The sequence below is a fragment of the Abrus precatorius genome, unplaced genomic scaffold (assembly GCF_003935025.1).
Source record: "Abrus precatorius isolate BTA unplaced genomic scaffold, Abrus_2018 Scaffold3, whole genome shotgun sequence".
NCBI lineage: Eukaryota > Viridiplantae > Streptophyta > Magnoliopsida > Fabales > Fabaceae > Abrus > Abrus precatorius.
In genome coordinates this window covers 29,048,128-29,070,518 of record NW_020874373.1, presented here as the reverse complement: position 1 = coordinate 29,070,518, position 22,391 = coordinate 29,048,128, and the positions used below count along the sequence as shown (strand labels likewise).

At 29.5% G+C, this 22,391-nt stretch overlaps 1 protein-coding gene across 1 annotated transcript; it reads left to right on the top strand.

Annotated features, from left to right (window-relative positions):
* The first annotated feature begins 12,616 nt into the window (after nt 1-12,616).
* LOC113863283 (GDSL esterase/lipase CPRD49-like) lies at nt 12,617-20,369 on the top strand. The gene is made up of 6 exons (XM_027496811.1): nt 12,617-12,727; nt 13,143-13,216; nt 19,172-19,295; nt 19,447-19,523; nt 19,691-19,834; nt 20,153-20,369. The coding sequence occupies exons 1-6, from the start codon at nt 12,617-12,619 to the stop codon at nt 20,367-20,369; spliced, it is 747 nt and encodes a 248-aa protein (XP_027352612.1).
* The last annotated feature ends 2,022 nt before the right edge of the window (nt 20,370-22,391 follow it).

The following is a 22,391-nucleotide window of genomic DNA, read 5'->3' as shown; positions in this document are numbered from 1 at the left end:
ATGCAATGTTCGCAATGAAAGGTTTAGTAAATTGTTTAAAGAATGCATGCTTGGTGACCTGGACACTGAACAGTTTGAACAGAAGTGGGCTTCTGTCGTTGAGGAGTTTCATTTGAGAGGTAATGTATGGGTTGAGGAATTATATAATAAGAAAGAGATGTGGTGTATAGCTTACATTAAGGGTAAGTTCTTTGCTGGGTTAAGGATAACCTCAAGATGTGAGGGTTTACATTCTCAAATTGGTAAGTACGTTAAGTCAAGAAACAACTTAAGAGAATTTATGGAGAATTTTAAGCAACTGTAAGTCATACAGTTGAATTGGAGAAATTTGCAGTAATGGTATATACCAGGAGTGTTTTTAAAGTCTTTCGGAAAATACTGTTAAAGTCAGTATCTTTAACAGTGGTTGACATTATTCAATGTTTTTCATCAAGAACTTATATTGTCATGAAGTGTGGTCGTAGAGCAAAACAATGGAATGTGTCTTTGGAACTAACAAAAATGGAGATATGTTGTTCCTGTCTTGCAATGGAGTCTTTCGGTTTACCATGTCCTCACATTGTTGCAGTGCTGGTGTCCCTGCAGGTTGAGTACCTTCCAAGTTGTCTTCTGTTGAGTAGATGGACAAAATTGGCAAAGGGAGTTTATAAAGAAAATGACAATGAAATGATCAAAAATGCTGATAAAAGGTCACTGCGGAGGAGTTGGTTTGGACTTTTATGTGAGAGTGGAAGATTAGTGTTCCAATTGGCTTGTCAAAGTTACCATGAGGTTTGTAATGTTAGAGAAATTCTGACAAGAGAAATGCAGTGGCTGAAAAGAAAGTATGGACATGAAGAGAGTGATTCAACTAATTATATCATCAGTGATAGTAGTGGAATTGATGCAAACAACCCTATTGCATAATAGGGTGGGTACGTGCAATGGTGTTGTTGGAAGGAAACACAAGCGTGTGACACGGTGTGGTTGCTATAAAGTTGTTGGTTATACTCGGCGTACCTGTCAACATGCCATTAATATAAGTCAATCACTGAGGATGACAAATGATTGTAATTCTTCAGCAAGAAGTGTGTGTTATGAAGAATATTTGTAGAGCTTAAAAGGTGGAATATAATATTTTATGAAATATGGTTATTGTTTTCAATTAGTTGACGTGAAAGCAATGGGGAAGAATAGTAATAGTAATATGTGTTTTGTTATAAATGTTTTGCAGGGGGTTTTCATTGTCCAAAGACGATAGCTGTTGAAGGAGAAGAAATTTAATCAAATCAAAGTGTGTTATTGTAACAGTTGTTAATTGATATAAGTGTGTTATTTATTTACGTTGGATTGTTAACCTGTTATGTTATGTTGTATGTTCTATTTAGCAGTGGTCATATTTATTTGTTGTTTATAAACCGTCAATATGAGCTTTCGTAATATGAAAATTTATGACATAGTGGGTGTAATATGGCACACGTTATTTATAAAATTGACATTATAATAGTTAAGCACCATAACACATAAGTAACTTGTTTGACGATTTTTAGGTAATGTGTTGACAAAGATGTTGAGATGGTTGATAGTGAATGAAGTATCATGATTTTTGGTTGTGGAAAGATAAAATTTTAATTTTCAGTGTGTGAGAACAATTTTCTGCATATGCCATATTCAGGTGTGTTGTACATATGGTGGTATTCGATGGACAGATATATATACATATGTGTGACAAATATATGATTGTTGAACTGTGTAGTATGAAAATAGTTATATATATATAGGGTGGAATGAAATTTGAAGAAAAGGATTGAAAATGACGTATAAAATAAGCATGAGAGTTTTCATTGTTATATTAGGTACTTAGGAGTTTGGATTTGTTTAATAATTGTATTGATTGATAACACCCGTATGTATAAACAAATGTTGACGTCAGTTAGTGTATTATTGTGAAACAAAATATGGCGTAAATTAGTATGTAATATTAGTACAACTTGCTTAAATATAAACATCACCAGAAATGTCATTGTTTAGATTACATTACATAAACGATAACTAAAACAAAAACAAAAAATGGATGTTTAGCAACCCAAAGTAGAAAGCAAAATAGAGCTATGGAATGATTTGTTAAGTTTGACAGGATTGACATAATCATCTTCGATATAGGTTCCACATGTGTTCAGTGTTTCTTTCCAACCAAGCTTCTATCTGATTGAAAGGATCTAATAACAGTGATAATGTTGTCCTCATCCTTACTTTGTTGTGGTTCACCTTTGAAAATATGAGAGTATTATTTCGACGAACATATTGTCTATATATATATATATATATATATATATATATTCTTACCACTCCTAAGAGATTGGTCTGGAAGTCATAATTATAACTGCCAAGTTGCTGAGTCAACACTACAACCAACAAAAACGATAATCATTAATAATTAATAAATAATTATAACTGCCACCATATTTATTTTCGTTTTTAACACAACTTATATCATGTACTATAACTTATTTTACAAAACTCACAATTTTGAAAGGCTGCTTAAAAATAATTAATAAATACTACTATCAGTTTTTTAAAATACATCTAATTTAATACAACAGTTATGCAATTTCAAAACAATAAAAACTAATTTTATAAAAGTTTTAGGATTATTTGAAATGTATATTTAAGATTATGAACAAGGTTAAAGGTACATTTAAAACTATCTTCGCATAAAATATTGGATCTAAAACCAATTTCAACTACAATTACGGTTTATAACCATTATTAAACCAAATATAACATTTCAACCTACTTATGTTAAAACATTATTATAGCACCATATTTGCAAAGATATCAAAATAATTAATAAACAAAACAACACCCTTAGATTGCAATGTTATAATTGATCATAAACTGCAAAAAAATAATTGTATACGACTTCAATAGTAGATGTCCAAACAAAAACATTAACCAAGTCGCCAAAGAAAGCTTGAAAAAACTCAAGCGTTATTATTGTAATTGTTCATGATGCACGGCTTATACGAACTTTCAGCTCATTCTGCACTCCAAAGTGCCAAAATGATATTTCATCTCCTGGTATCAATTTCAGTGCTCTGCAAAACTTGTACCACCCTGCACCTAAATACTTCTGGGATGTCTTCTTCCCATATAATATTTGACAAGATGAAATGATAAGTCCACCCTTCTCTTTCAAAATCACGTGTCTCTGTCCTGCTAACATCACCTCGCAGACATAGTTAACAGGAAGAGGTTGTAATTACAAATATACCAATAAAATTGTTAAAATAAATAAAATCAACCATTCATTCACTACATTTTTATTTTATATTTATACATACCAGTACATTATTCTCAGATGCAAACGATTTTGACACACATCGTTGCCACATCTTCACATATTCTACTTTGACCTTAACGAAGGTTTTGCTTGGAGTATATGGATCAATTTGACGATATTCAATGTCTACATCTTCGATGTTGGTGATTCTTATTTGAAAAACCTTATCACCATCGTACTTAAAGGTGACAAAATATAGACCATCAAGTTTATAAAATTGTCTTATCAGTCTTGATGCATTTCTAAAATAACCGACTATTGCATTTCCATTTTCATATACTGTCACATTAATAACATTCCCCAAAGGATCTTTCAGGTGAAAATGTTCTTCCATAATATTAAAATTAAAACGCCATTTTCTATAAAAGCCACCATTGATAGTTATATCATTCTGCATCATACAAGACAACAGATCATATATATATATAAAATATTCCTTTACAAATTGATAAACATAATAAACAAATAATGAAAATTTCATCGACCAATAATTACAAAAATACAATACGTTCAATATCCAATAAATTAATGAAAAGATTATGTACCCAATCACGCTTCAGTTGACATCGGAATTCATCACTCTCAAGATTATTACCTTGCTGGATGTCAGAATAAAATTCCATAGTTGTTTGTTTGTTTATAATCAAGCTATCAGTACCTCCAATCTGATACTAAATCACACCAACCGTCAACTTTGTACTGCCTAGGAAGAGAAGAGGTGAAGAGGTTTACTTACGAATATCAGTTATTATACTTGTAAATTTTAATGCATTAATTAATTATTTGACATGTGGATATTCGAAGAGACACCTTTTTTTAAATCCTAATGTGGACTGACACTGTTAGAGTCTATTAAGCGTGTGTAGGACTCGAACACACAACTCCTTTCATCACTCATAATCGACTTTGTGACCTGGTGACCCATATGACATGTCACTTTGTTCTTAACTTCCTTTTGCTCAGGCCCATTGTCCTTCACCTTTCAAAATTTATTATTTATATTATGGGTATATATTGACGCTTAAAGGCCCAAAGGCCCATTAAGCCCATGCTTCCGTTTATAACAACATGCCATTTCACGTCATAGTTTCATGTATATATTCTATATTGTTCATTTTTACAACACAAATGCTCAATATTTCCTTCTTAAGGAAAATATTTAGACATTGCTTATTTTATAACTGGGTTATGGTACAAATCGATATAGAAGTTAACTTACTCTAATATTGCCTACAAGTACAAATATTACGTTATTTAATTAGTAAATAAGTTCCATCATTTCATCTATGCAATTTGCAGCAAAATGGTTGATACAACACAAAATGTGTCCGCATTGCACCACAAACCGCTTTACACCATCAAATATTAAGTTTTGTTTATTTCTACTTTTAAAAATTTCAAATACTTTAACATAAAACATTTTTTTATCATGTTAAAAAATATTGTTATTTTTTTTTATTGACTTTATATTCAACTTTAATCATACATTTTGTTTACTAATACTAAATTAAAAAACAAATTTCTTCAAGGCTTCTGTAAACTATCAACTAATTAATTAATAATACTATAATCTTTATGAAAACACACAAGTTTATTACAACAATGATGCAATCAAATAATTTACTTCACATTATAAATTTTTTTTATTAGAATGTATCAAAAGTAAATTATTTTTTCTACGATTTTAATTTTAGATTTAAATTAAATTCATTTTACTTAACACTAAATTTATAACTAAGTTAACATAAAACATTGTCTAATATTTAATAACTATAATTACTTTGTCTACTGAATTATAAATGCAAAGTAAAAAAAATTTTATTTTATTTTAATACAATATGAATGTAAAATATGCACATAATTTATATATTTTAAATCAAATATATAAAGATATATTTTTATATTAATTATACGAATTGAAATTTTTAAATCAATAATATATAAATAATAGTATAATGTCCTTTAATACAACATTTGTCTACTAAATAGATGTATTACACCTACCGTCTACATTGTAGGTTGACGCCATTATTTTAAATTTCAAAATGGGTTGTCACTTCTACATCAGTTGAATTGGAGGATCAATGCAATGTTCTGTATATCTATATGGGTTCTGTCATATAACAGATGTAAAAAGTGGTCACATCAAGCCAACAGAAGTGGTTGCTTGATGACATCGACTTGCCACAAAACCGATGCAAATGGAGTCCTTCACAAAGTATATTTACATGGGTTCTCTTATATAACCGATGCAAATACAATCCTTCACAAAGAATATCTATATGGGTTCTGTCATATAACAGATGTAAAAAGTGACCACATCAAGCCAACACAAGTGGTTGCCTGATGACATCGGACTTGCCACAAAACCGATGCAAATGGAGTCCTTCACAAAGTATATCTACATGGGTTCTCTCATATAACCCCTAAACCCTAAACCATGAACATAATCTATAACGTAGTTGCCACAAAACTGATGCAAATTGATTACGATCGTCACCTAATGATATTAGTTTTATAACAACCGATGCAAATCTCGCTCCTATTTCTTTCACGTATATATTTTACCCTTTCATTTTCACAACAAAAATGGTAAACAAATTCTTCATATCACACTAATAAATATAGGTTCTTCTATATGTGGGTTATTGCACAAACTGATGTTCACGTTTAACTTTTTGTAATATTGCCTACAATTCCAAATTGAATTATTTTATAACTTCCATCATTCCATCTACAATATATATTTTAAAGGTTGATATAATAGAAAATGTATCTGCGTTTCACCACAAACACCATCAAATATTATATATGTCTTTCACAGATGAAAGATAAAAGTGCAACTAAAATAACAACATGAGCAACAACATGAGCAACAAGAAGAAGATGTACAAAACACGAAGAAAGAATAAAACCACGAAATTATCAATGTATCCTTTCAGAAATCTAACTTGAATAATTGGTATCCTGTAATTCATTCTTAACCATTCGATTAAAATCAACGGTCCATAATACATGATAACTTTTGCAAAAGATTTCTTTTCTTTACTTTTTACAAAAGAAGGGAGAATATTAGAAGCCGCCTTGTGAATCATCAACCTATGAGAAGGAATATTTATACCAAAATAATTGACAATTATAATTATAATTTTTTAACAATTATGCTACAATTGTTAATTGTTTTACACTTTATTTTAATAATTTGTATAAATTTATAATAAATTATTTTCTCAGTATATGTATTTTGATTTTATATTTTATTAAATTCTTTATAACATTATTTTTCTTATTAATTATAGAATATCAAATAAAGACTATTTATTAACAGATTTAGTCTTTATCAATGACTCTGACAACTTCCATTTAAGCATCAAATAAAGTAATGATTGTGAAAAAAAAAATTGTGAAAAAATTCACTGAAAGCAAATAAATTTTGCAAAAGCACGACTTCTCACGTATGACAATTTTCGATCTGATGAGATTGCATGTGGGGAAGGTGGGTTTGATCTGGTCAAGAACTTCATTTAAAATTCTCATGCCAGGTCAGCAAAATAAAATAATAATTAAAATAAAATTTTAATTAATAAATTCAGAAAATATTATTTTATTATAAATATTAATCTTAAATAAAGAAATAAAAAATTATCAATTCATATAATATTTATTAATTGTTATTTTATGTATTTATAAATTTTTTATGTTTTATCTTTGGCAGATAATGTTGGAAGTAACGTACACTATTGGAAGTAACACTCATTTTTTTATGACTTAATAATATATAATGTTGCTTTAAAAAAAATAAAAACCCGTAGTCCTATTTGTGAGACTAAATTAAAATTGAATAATGTTTGTAGTGTGATTGTTATACATCATTAAAATTAATGATGTATATTATTATATATAATTGTAATGTTCTTCTTAGTAATTTATTTTTTATTAAATAAAAATAATACTAATGAAATTAAAATTAATATTGAGTTATTACTGTATGATATTTTTTAATTACTTCCAATTTAATAAAGAGCACTTTATTTATATTTAAATTTGTACATATTTTAAAAAAAATTAATAATTTAAAATTAATTTTTTCACCTTTAACTTTTAAGAATTTACCAGTTCACTGCCGTAACACGAGATGCCCCGATACGTGCATTAACATTAAGAAAAATGGTGTTTATATTCAAAATAGAATATTTTTCTGTTTTTTTAAATATATTGTTAATATATATAAAATAAATAAAAATATGTATAATACTACATCTAATATTTTTTTAATAATTTAAATAAGAAAACTCTTAACATTATGATATCAAGTATTCATCGCAATAATATAATTGGTTAATAATTGTGGGGTTTGACGTATGATTCACCAGGCTTTAAGTTTTAATAATTATTATTTGCTGAAATGATTAGCTTCTACCTTATATCATCTCACTCTCCTAGCTTTAGAATATATCATTATCTTTAAAAGATATACCTGCATTATTAGCTTTGATTCCTCAACTTTAGAATCTATTTCGCATCTTATAAAATATTTACACTTCCACTAGATTTATATTTATTAAAAATTTAATTTTGTGCACTATTATTAATATAAAAAAATTATATTTTTAATTAATTAAAATTAGTAATTTTTTCATATATGGATATTATTAATTTAAATTATTTTAAATGAATAAACAAATAATAAATTATATGACTATTTTAAAATTTAATAATTTAAAAATAAGAAAGATTTTATTATATACAATAAATATACATTTAAATTAATTATTATAAAATTAATGATTATTTTTATATAATATATAATTATATTTATAATTAAATAATAATATACTAAACTTCTATATCCAGTTCTTGCAAGATTATTGCACATCAAACTTGATTGGATCAGATTAAAAATGTCTACGGTCATAATTTCAAATTTAAACCTTAAATTTTATGGGACAAATTCAAATCAACATATTCTATCGTTATATTATGTTATATAATTATTAACAAATTTTTATTTTTTTTAATTTTAGAATATATTTTGAAACTAATAAAGGAAAAAACAAGTCGAACATGAACCATATTCAATGTGTTTAATTGCATCGTACATCAGTTAATATCATACTGATTGATATAATATTTGAATATAAAGCTTGTAATAAGGTGGATGAATAACTCGAAACTGTGTAATTAATAAGTTATAATATTTGGTGAAAGTTATGAGTCAGTAAAATAAGTAATTTATAAATAAATTAGTAAACTGACTTATTATAATAAGTTTTAAAATTTTAAATATTTAAAATTTAATTTTTACTAAATTTTATATATAAAAGATTTCAATTTTTTAGATATTTAAAATAAATTTTTCTTTAATATTTTCTCAAACACATTTCTATCTTTATTTTTAAAGACGTTTAAGATTTTGTTTTGTGTTTTTAATGTAAAATTTAACTATAAATTGAGTGACTGTAGTTAAAGTTTACTTGATGAAAGTTTGAAAAGAGAAATTCAAGGTAAAAAATCTAATGAAGTCATGTAATCTTTTTTTGGAATATTGTTAAAGAAATTTTATTCAATTTCTCTTTCTTTTATTTCAATTCCTTCTTATTCCACCTCTTTAATAGTATGCAAACTTGTTTCTCACATCTACCCTAAACTTACAAAATTATTTTTTCTTTAAATTATTATACTTTCAAATGTAAAGGTTTTCTATTTAAAAACATCATTTACTTATCCCAATTATTTTAAAAATTATTATTTTAATTTCATTTGAATTCGAGTATTGACTAAGAATATTTTGTTAAACTAAAAAAAATACAAAGAATTTGTTATGCTGAAATTTTCGCTTAAGTCAGAGTTACCTGCTTAAGCTAAATTTAGACAGAGATGAATCTAAATTTTTAGTCAAATTCGCTTAAGCTAATATACATTCACTTAAGCAAATCAAAGATAGAGATTAATATAAACTTTTCATCAAAATTAGATTAAGCTACATATGCGCTTAAGCGAATCACAGACATATATGAATCTAATACACATTCGCTTAAGCTAATTTTCATCGTTTAAGCTATTATTGTGTTGTATTTCACGACTTAAGCTGATTAGGTTTCACTTAAGCGAATTACTTCTAATGAGTTATTTTTTTCAATAATTTTTTCTTAAGCGATAAAAATTTAGCTTAAGTGAATGTTGTAGAATTTGTGTGATGCAAAAATGACCATTATACAAAGAGAACATGTGAAAGATCTAAAATGGCATTTAATAATATATCAATACAAAAATTTATTTTTATAATGAATTGAGACTCTAAGAATGGGTGTAAAAGTTTTAATTCTAAAAATCATTAACTTCATAAACAAAATTTATGTAGAACTCTAAAAATATAACATAACATTCAATATTTTATTGATTCAAAAGTTATTTTTTTATTATATATTCAAACTGCATTTAAATGTGCATTTTAATGCATACTTTGTTAAAATAATAAGGTTAGAAGATCCGAGATACATAGAGATAAAGAAAAAAAAAATACAACGTACTAAGTTTTAAAGACAAAAGACAATAATAGGTTTTGAAACTACAAAATAAAAAGTTTTTAAGTTTCAAAAAGAAATTTTAAAAATTCTTATTACGGATTAAATGATAAGTATGTATAATTTAAAAATAGTCACTCACTCACGAGTCACTTACTTTGTTAACTCATGCTAATCTCTACCATTGTATTTTGTAATAAAACTTAAAAGATCCATAGATTCTTTGTTTATTAGTAATCCATTCTTACAATGAATCTCCAGAATATCCATATGTGCTATGAATCCGCCCAACCCTTCTAAACAATTGTTTTTCACCATGTCAAGCACGCATTGCTTTCAATGATTTTATTAACATGACTTTGTTTTAAATAAATTTTTAACAAGATAATCTTTTATGAACTTTTTAAAGATGTGTGCTGCAGTATCTCAATTTTGTTTTATGAATACTATACCTAAAAAATTATACCAATAAAAAAACACATGACAAATTATAAAAAATATATATTATTAATTTGTTATTAAATAAAATTATTACTTAAATATGTGTCTAAGTATTGTTAGTTAACATTTTTTTCTATACATTATCCTAAAAAATTTTAAAAGTATTTCAAAATTTACTTTTTTTTAAAAAAAAATACTTCTTATACATTTTGTTTGAGTTTAGAAAAAGTGTAGAAGAAAGAGATTAGAATGTTTAGAAGAAAAGAAGGGAGAGTTAAACCATTCTCTTCTTTTAATGTTTAACACTGAGATAAAAGAGTATATAAAAAGCTTTAACATATTATCCTTTTATATATATATATATATATATATATATATATATATATTGTCTTGTTTAATTTTTAAAAAAATATAAAAAATTAATAATAATAAAATATTTTTAAATATAAAAATTAAGAATTTTAATACAATAATCATTTCAATTTTTTTTCAAAGAATTCTCCAAAAAACTAAAAAAATAAGGTTAAAAAAGTATTAAAAATTATAATAACTTTCTAACTCTCCTTTTTATATTTAATTAACTTTCAAGAGTGAGTGATTTTTAATTCTCCTTTTCTATTCTCACCCTCCTCAGCATAAAATCCAAATAAAGCCGTAAGCAGTGATTTTTTTCTTTTGGCAGAAGGTTTCAGGGGACTTGTGACGTGCATTGCTATCATCGATTATATTTAAAACAATGAAGGGGGAAGTTACCAATTAACTAAGATGCATATATGTGTATCACCAAGTGGCAAATACATATGCAAGTCCCATGTAAATTGGTTAAAGCTATTGAAGACAAAACTCACCCAAAAAGTTCCTCATAGTTAATCATAACAGTCATCACCGTTCTCATGTTGCCGCCGCCCGCTTTGGAGAAAGAGTAATAGGAACTTGTTTAAGTGCTTCTATTTGTTGGAAGTTAGGTCAGATTATTAGTTTAAAGATAAAACTTGAACATCAAATTACTTGAAGGGTTGATGTCTCACTATCCATGTGAAGATTTTATTGATAAGTGACTTTTTAAATCTTAAGACATGTCTTTGACTTGATGAACTAATTTACTTAAACTTTTTCATATAAAAATAAAATAAAGGATTCATAAAATTTGGTGTTATTCAAAATCAAGTTTATAATTATATTGTAAACTACAGAATTACTTTTGAGATAACGGTTTCCAATATAATTTATTTTACTTTAAATTCACTTTGAACTTATAAAATCAACTTTACAAAATTAATTTTATTCAAAATTAAGTTTATAATTGTTATCATGTATGCACACCATGTCAATCTATAAGTTAAATGCAATGATATCAACTATGTGATGATAATCACTTTTGAATCCTTTAGCTTATTCTTTCAAACGTATCTTATTTAAGTGAAACTTGTTTTTTAGTTAGTTGTTTAACTTTTGTGTCTGTTTACGGTTGGTTTTGTTACTTTTTTATTTCATGTAGAACATAAATGACACATTTTTATAATTCAAACGTGTTATATGTAACAAATTTTTATTTTTGAAGTTTAACACTTATTTTGGTCGGAATTTTCTCTTATCAAATATATATCAGACTCAGATTTGCAAATTTAACCCAACTAAACTCACTCCTAATTTAATTGGTCAGGTTTAAAAAAAATAAAATACCTCAACCTAACCTATAGCCACAAAATTCCTACCCAAAAAAAAACAAAAACCTCAAAATTAATCGACCCTATCAAACAATGTTCCTAGTTTTGACAGCCACAACTTTAAAGTTGAGACTCAACCTAATTAACCTTGTCTGGGGTTCATTGATATAATAGAAATGTGTGTGCACAAATTATATTTGGTATATGAGTCTAACCCAAAATTGGAGAGAGAGTATGAATTATAAATTTGAGTGACCATCTTAAGCTATTTAGATTTGAGCTCTCTTGCTTATACATTCTTTGATTTGTTTATAACCTACCAATGTGTAACTTTATTATTCTAACAAATTACTATGTATTGAGTAAAAAAAAAAAATTTCAAAAAGTTTATTGAAGTACAATTGCCATACCCTCGCAGGAATATTCAGAATCCAATGATGAAATGGAAATATAATATTCCATGAAGGACAACTTTCTAGCCGACCAGATAACGTGGCAGGACCGAATTGGCACAAGGGAAAAAGAAAAAGAAAAAGAATCACAAATCTGTGTCTATAAATTGAATCCCATTGAGTGTTATTACATGGTATGTGTAGTGTGTACTCACTTGTGTGTAGGGAAGTCAAAGAGAAGAGAAACACAACACATTCAATAAGCAGATCATGGTAGGCCCAATGAGACCTCAGATTGTGCTCTTTGGCTCGTCTATAATTCAGATGAGTTTCGATAACGGTGGTTGGGGTACTATTCTAGCTAATTTATATGCTAGAAAGGTGTTTTTCTTTCTCCATCATCATTTGTGATCATTTTAATTCTAATGGTCACAGCTGCAACTACACTATAATTTATTTTTTCTCAATTAAGGCTTTAGAATCACTATATATATACACTTCAACTGACTCTTACTACTATGTCAAAACTGTGAAAAACGTTAGGTACTATATATACAATTAATTGAATATTATTGGTGTGATACTTTAATTTCTTGTTTTATTGACGGATTTAATATTAAAAAGACTAATAAAAATATGAAGTGGCATTTTTATAAGTAATAATAATAAAAAAGAACGCTCTCTATCCCTAGGTATTTGGTTTGATTATTTATTAACCAAAAGAAAAGTAAAAGATACTGTGTATATATTATAGTGAATGAACTTGTTTGTATATCATGTTGACGTGGCCACGCAGGCGGACATAATTTTACGAGGATATTCAGGTTGGAATTCAAGGCATGCTTTGGATGTTCTGGATGAAGTTTTCCTGTTGGGGTATCATCGCAATGCAGAAGATTGGATCGAATTTAATTGAAAATAAAGAGAAGTAAGAGAATAATGGAGGCAGGATTTTAACGTGAGAAAAACTCCAAATCAGAAAAAAAATTCACGGACAACGACGAGCAAAATAATTTCACTATGTAAAAGGGAAAGTACAAGAAGTTCTCTAAAATTATGAGGACAGAGTAATAAATCACTCTATTTTTTTCTCAATAAATACTCTCTCAAGTAGAATAAGAGCTACAAAATAATACTCTCAATTTCTCTCCGATCCGTAAGTTGATATACAAAAGATCGTAATTTTGGTGTGTCTGTCATTCATTCCTACACTGGGTATTTATAGGAAAAATTTTGTAAAGTTTTTCAACAATTACTGTAGCAATTCGGTGCCTATCAAATGAAAAAATCAGTGCTTACAAAGATTAAAAATAACAAAGCTGGTGCCTACAAACATTGACAAACTGAGTCACCTACTAACAATCTCCACCTTGGATCAGTTTTGATAAATTGCTCAACGTCGTTTAAACCTCGAAGGACATTTAAATGCTGTAGAGACCAACCAAGTCCAAGCAATGTTGGAACTTGGCCTTTGGAAGAGGCTTAGTAAGCATATCAGCTGGATTCTCAGATGTATGAATCTTCTGAACCACGACTTCACCCTTAGCAACAATTTCTCGGATAAAATGATGTCTCACATCAATATGTTTTGTCCTGTCATGGTAGCGTTTATTCTTGGTCAAGTAAATAGCACTTGACTATCACAAAACACAGTAAGAACATCCTGTGTAAGACCAAGTTCATTGATCAGACCTTTAAGCCAAAGAGCCTCTTTCACACCCTCTGTTGCTGCAACATATTCAGCTTCAGTCGTAGATAATGATGGAAGAGACTAAAGCTGAGCTTTCTAACTAATAGCACAGTTATAGAGAGTAAATATGTAACTAGAAAGAGATCTTCTTTTGTCAAGATTGCCACCATTATCCGAATCAACAAAACCTGTAACTTCAGTTGTTGCATGATTTCTATCAAATACCAAGCTAATATCGGAAGTACCTTTGAGATACCGAAAAATCCATTTTATAGCACTCCAATGATCCTTTCCAGGATTATGCATATACCAACTCATCATGCTAACGACATATGCTAAATCAGGTCTAGTGCATACCATAGCATACATAAGACTGCCAACAGCACTAGCATAAGGAACGTGTGACATAGCTCCATGTCTTCCGCTGTCTCAAGACAAAGGTCAGATGATAACTTGAAATGTGCAGCAAGTGGAGTAGAAACAGATTTGCAATTAGACATATTAAACCTGTCAAGCACTTTCTCAACGTATTTTTGTTGAGATAGAAACAATTTACCAGCTTGACGATCCGTGCAAATCTCCATACCAAGAATCTTCTTAGCTGCACCCAATTCTTTCATTTCAACCTCACTATTGAGTTGAGTTTTTAATTTCCTGATCAGAGACTTGTCACGTGATGCAATCAACATATCATCAACATATAGTAACAAGTATATGTAAGATTCATCAGGAAGTTTTTGAAAATAAATACAGTTGTCATATTGACTTCTGCAATAACCTTGCCTAATCATAAAGGAATCAAACCTTTTGTACCATTGTCTTGGAACTTGTTTGAATCCATATAAAGATTTCTTCAATCGGCAGACAAGATGTTCCTTACCAGGAACAATAAATCCCTCAGGTTGCTCCATATAAATTTCCTTTTCCAGCTCTCTATGCAGAAAAGCTGTCTTAACATCAAGTTGCTCCAATTCCAAGTCAAATAAAGTAACAAAAGAAAGCAAAACACGTATGGAGGTATGACGAACAACAGGTGAGAAAATCTCATTAAAGTCAATACCTTCCTTTTGGCTGAAGCCTTTAACAACCAATCGTGCCTTGAATCTAGGATCTTCAACCCCGAGAATGCTGTCTTTCTTCTTATAGATCCATTTGCATTTCAAAGGCCGTTTGCTTTTGGGAAGCTCTGTTAAACTCCAAGTACCATTCTTATGAAGACTTTCAATTTCTTCATTCATAGCCACTAGCCATTTTGAAGAATCAGCACAAGAAATAGCCTCAATATAGCTGGTTGGTTCAATGTCATCATTTATTTCTTGTACAACAGATAATGCATATGCAATTAAATCATCATCACAAGCATAATTTGCATATCTAGCTGGCTTAGTAATCATCCTTCTTGGTCTGTCTCGGGCAATGAAATGCTCCTCTTCCTGTGACTGAATTAGAGAAGTGGTAATCTCATCAAAATCATCATCACCATGAATATCAGTGCTAGACTCATTGATAGAAAAAGATGGAACATTAACATTAGGAGTTGTAGATTTCAACTCCAACTTCACCTTCTCGCTAGTACCCTACAGAATATTAGTACTAGTAGAAGAAATCACAGAAGATTATTTTCTAGAAGATAATAAAGCATCCTCGTTAAAAGTCACATCTCTACTAAGAATTAATTTTTGTGACTTGGGATTCCATAAACGATATCCTTTAGATTCAGATGCATAACCAAGAAATATGCACTTAATAGCTCTTGGAGCTAATTTGCCATCATTGACATATGCATAAGCAGGACATCCAAAGATTCTCAAATTGGAATAATCAACAGGATTATCTGACCAAATTTCTTCTAGAATTTTGAAATTAAGTGACGAGTATGGAGAACGATTAACCAAGTAACAAGCAGTTGATACTGCTTCGGCCCAAAATTCACGTTGATGCCATAACCCAGCATTTGAGAGCATACAACGAGCTCTCTCAAGTAGAGTCCTATTCATTCGTTCTGCAACACCATTTTGCTGGAGTGTTCTTGGAATGATTTTATGTCTAGCAATTCCATGATTTGCACAGAACTCGATAAAGTTACCGTCACAGAACTCCAATCCATTATCCGTTCTGAGCTTCTTGACTTTTCTCCCTGTCTGGGTTTCAACAAGAGTTTTCCACTTCTTAAAAGTGGGGAAGGTCTCATTTTTATACTTAAGAAAATAAACCCAAACTTTGCGAGAAAAATCATCAATAATAGTCATCATATAACGGCGTCCTCCATAAGAGGGAACTTTAGAAGGCCCCCAGAGGTCAGAATGAATATAATCAAGAATACCCTTTGTATGGTGAGTTGCAGTAAAGAAACTTACTTTTTTCTGTTTCCCAAAGACACAATGTTCACAAAACTCCAACTTACCGATACTTGATTACCAAGAAGACCTTGTTTGCTCAAAAGATGCATGCCTTTTTCACTCATATGGCCCAGGCGCATGTGCCATAATTTGGTGACATCATTATCAAGCATAGAAGAAGATACAGCTGCTGAACCTGTCACAACAAAACCTTGCAAGAAATATAAAGTACCAACTCGGTTACCTTTCAACAAAACAAGGGCACCTTTGGATACCTTTAGGACTCCACCTTCAGATGAATACTTGCACCTAAGAGATTCAAGGCTGCCAAGAGAGATGAGATTCTGCTTTAATTCAGGAATAAAGCGAACATTAGTCAGAGTCCTGACAACACCATCATGAGCCTTGATCTGAATAGTACCTATTCCTTCAACTTTGCATTAGGTATCATTAGCCATCAAGACAATACCACCATTAACCGGTTCAAAAGTGGTAAATAGATCCCTATAAGCACACATGTGGTATGTGCATGCAGAGTCAAGAAGCCACTTATTTTTGCTTCTCTTGTCAGAAGAGACAACAGATGCCATAACATCTCCATCAGAATCAGTCTCAATATTAGCAGCTTCAACAGGTTGTTTACCTTTTTCTTTCTTTTGTTTATTTTCTTCTTTTTTCTTTAAGATAAAACAATCAGAAATGTCATGCCCATATTTTTTGCAATAACGACAGGTAGTGTTGGATTTTCGTCCCCTAGATTTGGATCTATTCTTTTTGTGACTAGTACTCCCTTTTACTTGAGTTCTACCTCTAACACTTAGACCCTCACCCTTGTCCTCAGAATGAATTTCAAGATCAAATTTTTCTTTGGACAATAAATTAGATTTAACATCTTCAAAGGATAAGGTGTCATTATTACCATACAACATAATTTCTATGAAGTGTTTGTAGGTAGAAGGTAGAGAGATAACTAACAAAACAACTTTATCTTCATCATCGATTTTAATATCGATATTTTGCAGATCCATAATAATAGAATTAAACTCATCAAGATGAGATTGAATGAGAGTACCTTCTATCATACGGAACATATATAATCGCTCATTGAGACGAAACTTGTTGGTGAGGCTTTTAGTCATATACAAAGTTTCCAATTTTAACCACAATTCTGCAGCAGTGGTTACGTCGGCCACTTCACGTAGAACCTCCTTGGACAAGCAAAGTTGGATTGCTGAAAGCGCCTTTTCATCCAACTTGTCCCATTGCTCATCGGTCATGGAAGCCAGTTTTTTCGACTTTCCATCTAAAGCTTTCTTTAATCCGTTTTGAGTGAGAATGACTCTCATTTGGACTTTCCAAATAGAAAAACTAATCTTGCCATTAAACTTCTCAATGTCAAACTTTGTAACGGTAGACATTTTAATATTTCCAATTAAATAACAGCTCTGATACCACTTGTTGGGGTATCAACGCAATGCGGAAGACTGGATCGAATTTAATTGAAAATAAAGAGAAGTAAGAGAATAATGAAGGCAGGATTTTAATGTGGGAAAAACTCTAAATCGGAGAAAAAACTCACGGATAACGACGAGCAAAATAATTTCACTATGTAAAAGGGAAAGTACAAGAAGTCTTCTAAAATTATGAGGACAGAGTAATAAATCACTCTATTTTTCTCTCAATAAATACTCTCTCAAGTAGAATAAGAGCTACAAAATAATACTCTCAATTTCTCTCCGATCCGTAAGTTGATATACAAAAGATCGTAATTTTGGTGTGTCTGTCATTCATTCCTACACTGGGTATTTATAGGCAAAATTTTGTAAAGTTTTTCAACAATTACTGTAGCAATTCGGTACTTACCAAATGAAAAAATTAGTGCTTACAAAGATTAAAAAAAACAAAGTCGGTGCCTGCAAACGTTAACAAACTGAGCCACCTACTAACAATCTCCACCTTGGATCAGTTTTGATAAATTACTCGACGTCGTTTAAACCCCGAAGGGCATTCAAGTGCTGTAGAAACCAACCAAGTCCAAGCAATGCTGGAACTTGGCCTTTGGAAGAGGCTTAGTAAGCATATTAGCTGGATTCTCATATGTATGAATCTTCTGAACCACGACTTCACCCGTAGCAACAATTTCTCCGATTTAGAGTTTTTCTCACGTTAAAATCCTGCCTCCATTATTCTCTTACTTCTCTTTATTTCCAATTAAATTCGATCTAGTCTTCTGCATTGCGTTGATACCCCAACATTTCCCAAAGGTATTGATGAAGCAATTCACATGTTGAATGCCACATTAGATTTTCTTTGTTTCCATTTGAATTTCTTAAAAACATTACGTTTTATTTATTATCATTGAGTAGAGTGGCACATTGGCACCAAGAAAAGATTAACTTAGACAATCTTGCAAGTGAACACGATATCTAATTAAAATTTTTCTTAGAAGCAGCAACATATCTACAATGAGTAATATAGAGGCTCATACAATTACTAGCTCAATTTAAAAAAAATTTCAATTTTATTATAATATTAAGTTGTCATATAAATTTTCTTGTCTGTAACTTTATTCATATTACTCAATATTTTAAAATGTGAAAGTTATACAGTCCAAAATTTCGGGATTCGTTGCTAGTTAAAAGTGAGCATGAACATATTTTAACTTAAATGTGTGTGTGTTTTATTATTATTATTATTATTATTATTATTATTGACATTTATATTCAGCTTTAGACAATGTCCTGACTGCTATTTTTTTACTAGCGATTCTTGTTTATATATTTACTGAGATGTAAGTAGTGATCCTTTGGTCTACTTTGGTGGTAATGATTCTATTCACCCTCACCCATCTGGCCTTGGTCCTCACGTACCCCTTCAAGAATATGTTGAAAATATGAGAAAGATTGCTAACCATCTAAAGGTAACTGTTTCATTTTCCACATCAAATTTTGTTCAACCAATGCCAACAATCCTTGTAACTTTATTCACTACTAGTACAAATTATTATTTTCTTTCTTTACTTGCATATTTATTGCTTCAAAGTTTAACACAAATTATAATGCTTTTGCCAGAGCCTTTCGGATCATATTCGCCTTATATTTCTCACCTCTCCTCCCATAAATGAAGAACAAATGCGCAAAAAGCTCAGGTTTATCTGATTCCTATTAGCTTAATATTTATTTATTTTTTACTGAAATCATATAGAGACAGACACATGATGTTTACACTTACATGATCTACTAAAAGTATATCACATTATCACTTCATATCCTTGTACCCCACAAGTTTTCTAATGAAGTTTAGGACTGAATCCAGTGAAACACAGTCAGGAAGAACCAATGAATCATGTGAAATATATGCAGAGGCATTAATGGAGCTTTGTGAGGAGATGAATATCAAGGCTATTAATCTATGGTCCGCAGTCCAGAAAAGGGATGACTGGTTAGATGTTAGCTTCACGTAAGTACACATGCCCATATACGTACGTATATGCATACATATACATATACATACATGTATATATAAATCTAGATCTTCTTTCATAGTTGCATAGTGCAGTTAAGGAAAGAAATGGAATATGGTGGATCCCACAAATATCTTTTATATTTCATGTATTATTTACACTACAAACAAACAAAGAAATGCACTGAGATGAATTTTTTTCACCCCTTAGACATTTCAATTTGCTCCATTTCACCTTTAAATTCAGAGCATAGTGGATATATGTATATGCGCCAAAATAGAAAATAGCTTAATCTTTGAAATTCCATTGCTTAGGGATGGAGTACATCTGTCCGCTGAGGGAAGCAAGGTAGTGGTGAGGGAAATAATAAGGCTCCTTAGAGAAGCAGATTGGAAGACTAGTCTGCATTGGATGTCTATGCCAACAGAATATGCTGATGATTCACCATATTATCCTCCTAGTGCTGATGAAACCACCACTATTAATGTGTCTTACTGTATCTCTCGGAAGTGTTTGCAATGGGATTTATAGAAATATTTGCATTTACTCTGCACACCATAAAAGAGGCTTCATGATGTGGAGCCCCAGGGCATATTAGTCATGGAAGGGCAAGGTGATGTTCTTGGTGGCCTTAACCTTCGAAGTGCTGTGATATATGGTCAAGTGTTAAAAGAGAATAAAATGAGTTGTAAATAAGTATCGTGTAGAAAAAATTGTAACTCTTTTAATTAGAATTTTCTTCTCCAAAGCTTAGAACTCTTTTCTACAGTTAGGAAAGTGATAAAAAAGAAGAGATAAATATGAAATAAGATGAATAATATAATAAGTAAATAAGATAAAACTTTTGTGACATGAGTTAGAGTATTCTTTGTGTAAATTCTTGATATGTTGAGTTTGTTTGCTAATAATAATAAAAAAAGCTGAATAATGTGATGTGTGTAAAAATAATATAAGTACACATGATCAACGATAAATGTGTTTGTTGTTTTTGGGTGACCATTCCTTTCAAGGCACCCATCACAAATTTTCAAATTACAGTAAAATAAATGCGGGACATTAAAAATACTTTTAAAATATATACAATTTACAATAATTTTTCATATATTTCAAAAGGATTTTGAATAATAATTAATAATTGATAATAATAATAATAATAAACACTTTAATAAGCAGAAGAAAAAGAATTTTTTTTTTTTTACTGATTACATTACAAGTGTAAATGCATCTATAGTGTCTTTTGAACTATATACCAAACCTAGACAAATAAAGCATAATATTGGAGAAGTAAGATTTATATGAACCAATACACTTTAACCTGTGGTAGAGGCTTATTTATCACATTATATTTCACATCTTTTGTTGTATTTTTTATTTTGCTCAAATAGGTCATGCCTAGTGATTTATTAGTGCTCTAGAGATTTTAACTAATAGTTATATGAGTTATTTCATCGTATGTATACTACATTTATACATTACCCATAAAAAATATAAAATTTAGTAAAAGCTTTAAAGTTTAACCTCTCTTCCCATGTAACCTAACACTTCTCACACCATAGGAATGAAAAAATTAATAGTGTTAGTAGAATTAATAATAACTTATTATTATCCTAAACCTTTTTTATGAGATCTCCAATCATAACAGTTAAGTTCCTATCATTATTAATCTATTGTTGGCTAACCCATTTCTCTCAATGTTTTATAAATAATTTTTCTTCCTAGTAATTTTATTAAGTAAATAATTGGAGTGTCATATCAAAACTACAATAGTAAGGACACATGCCAAGCCTAACAAGAAACATGTTTAAACTACTAGTTTAGTCCTAGTGATTTAAATGATAGTGTAGACGATGGATTATGCAAGGGATAGATGGAGTTAACTTTGACATGAGCATCACTCCATAAGTTACTCATTGTGATCCATTAGATAGTTTTTACTTTTAATGAGTTAACATAGATAAACTTCTAGTTAGATAAGTTCTTATAAAAGAAATTATTATAAAATATGAATCTTTCCTTTTTCATATCTCTCTAGATAAGCCATAGATAAAGGTAATAAAGTTTGATGAATCTTTTCTTTAAATTATTCTAATCTAAAAGGAGTGTACACTATGTTTGATAGGCTATTATGAATAAAGGTAATTATCTTATTGTTTAGTGACTTTGTTTAGGTACTTGATGTGATGGTACTCAATATTCATTGTTAATATAAATGGTTAGTCACTTTTTATATGCTCATGTTTCTTAGTATAATCCTTACATTTTACAATATTAGAGTTAGATGTTTGTTTTTTAGACTTATTTTCCTTTTTTATTTATTTATTTTTAGTGTTTAGGGTATAAAAGGATAAAACAAATATATGCACATAATTCAATAAAAATGACGTATAATTCAATGGTAGAAGGTAAAAAATAACCTGTTGATTTATTCAAAACATTTGTTAAACATCATCATATTTATTATTAAAATTATATGATATCGTATAAAACTGTTACATATCAATATTAGATATTTATATGAAATATTTTTTACTATTTTTTAAAACTTAACTTTCA

Excerpts from the sequence above, each read along its gene's own strand:
- LOC113863283 (XM_027496811.1), top strand. The coding sequence starts at position 12,617 with ATGGTAGGCCCAATGAGACCTCAGATTGTGCTCTTTGGCTCGTCTATA. Across the intron at positions 12,728-13,142 it reads CTAATTTATATGCTAGAAAG|GCGGACATAATTTTACGAGG; the intron begins GTGTTTTTCTTT and ends GTGGCCACGCAG. Across the intron at positions 19,296-19,446 it reads AGATTGCTAACCATCTAAAG|AGCCTTTCGGATCATATTCG; the intron begins GTAACTGTTTCA and ends TGCTTTTGCCAG.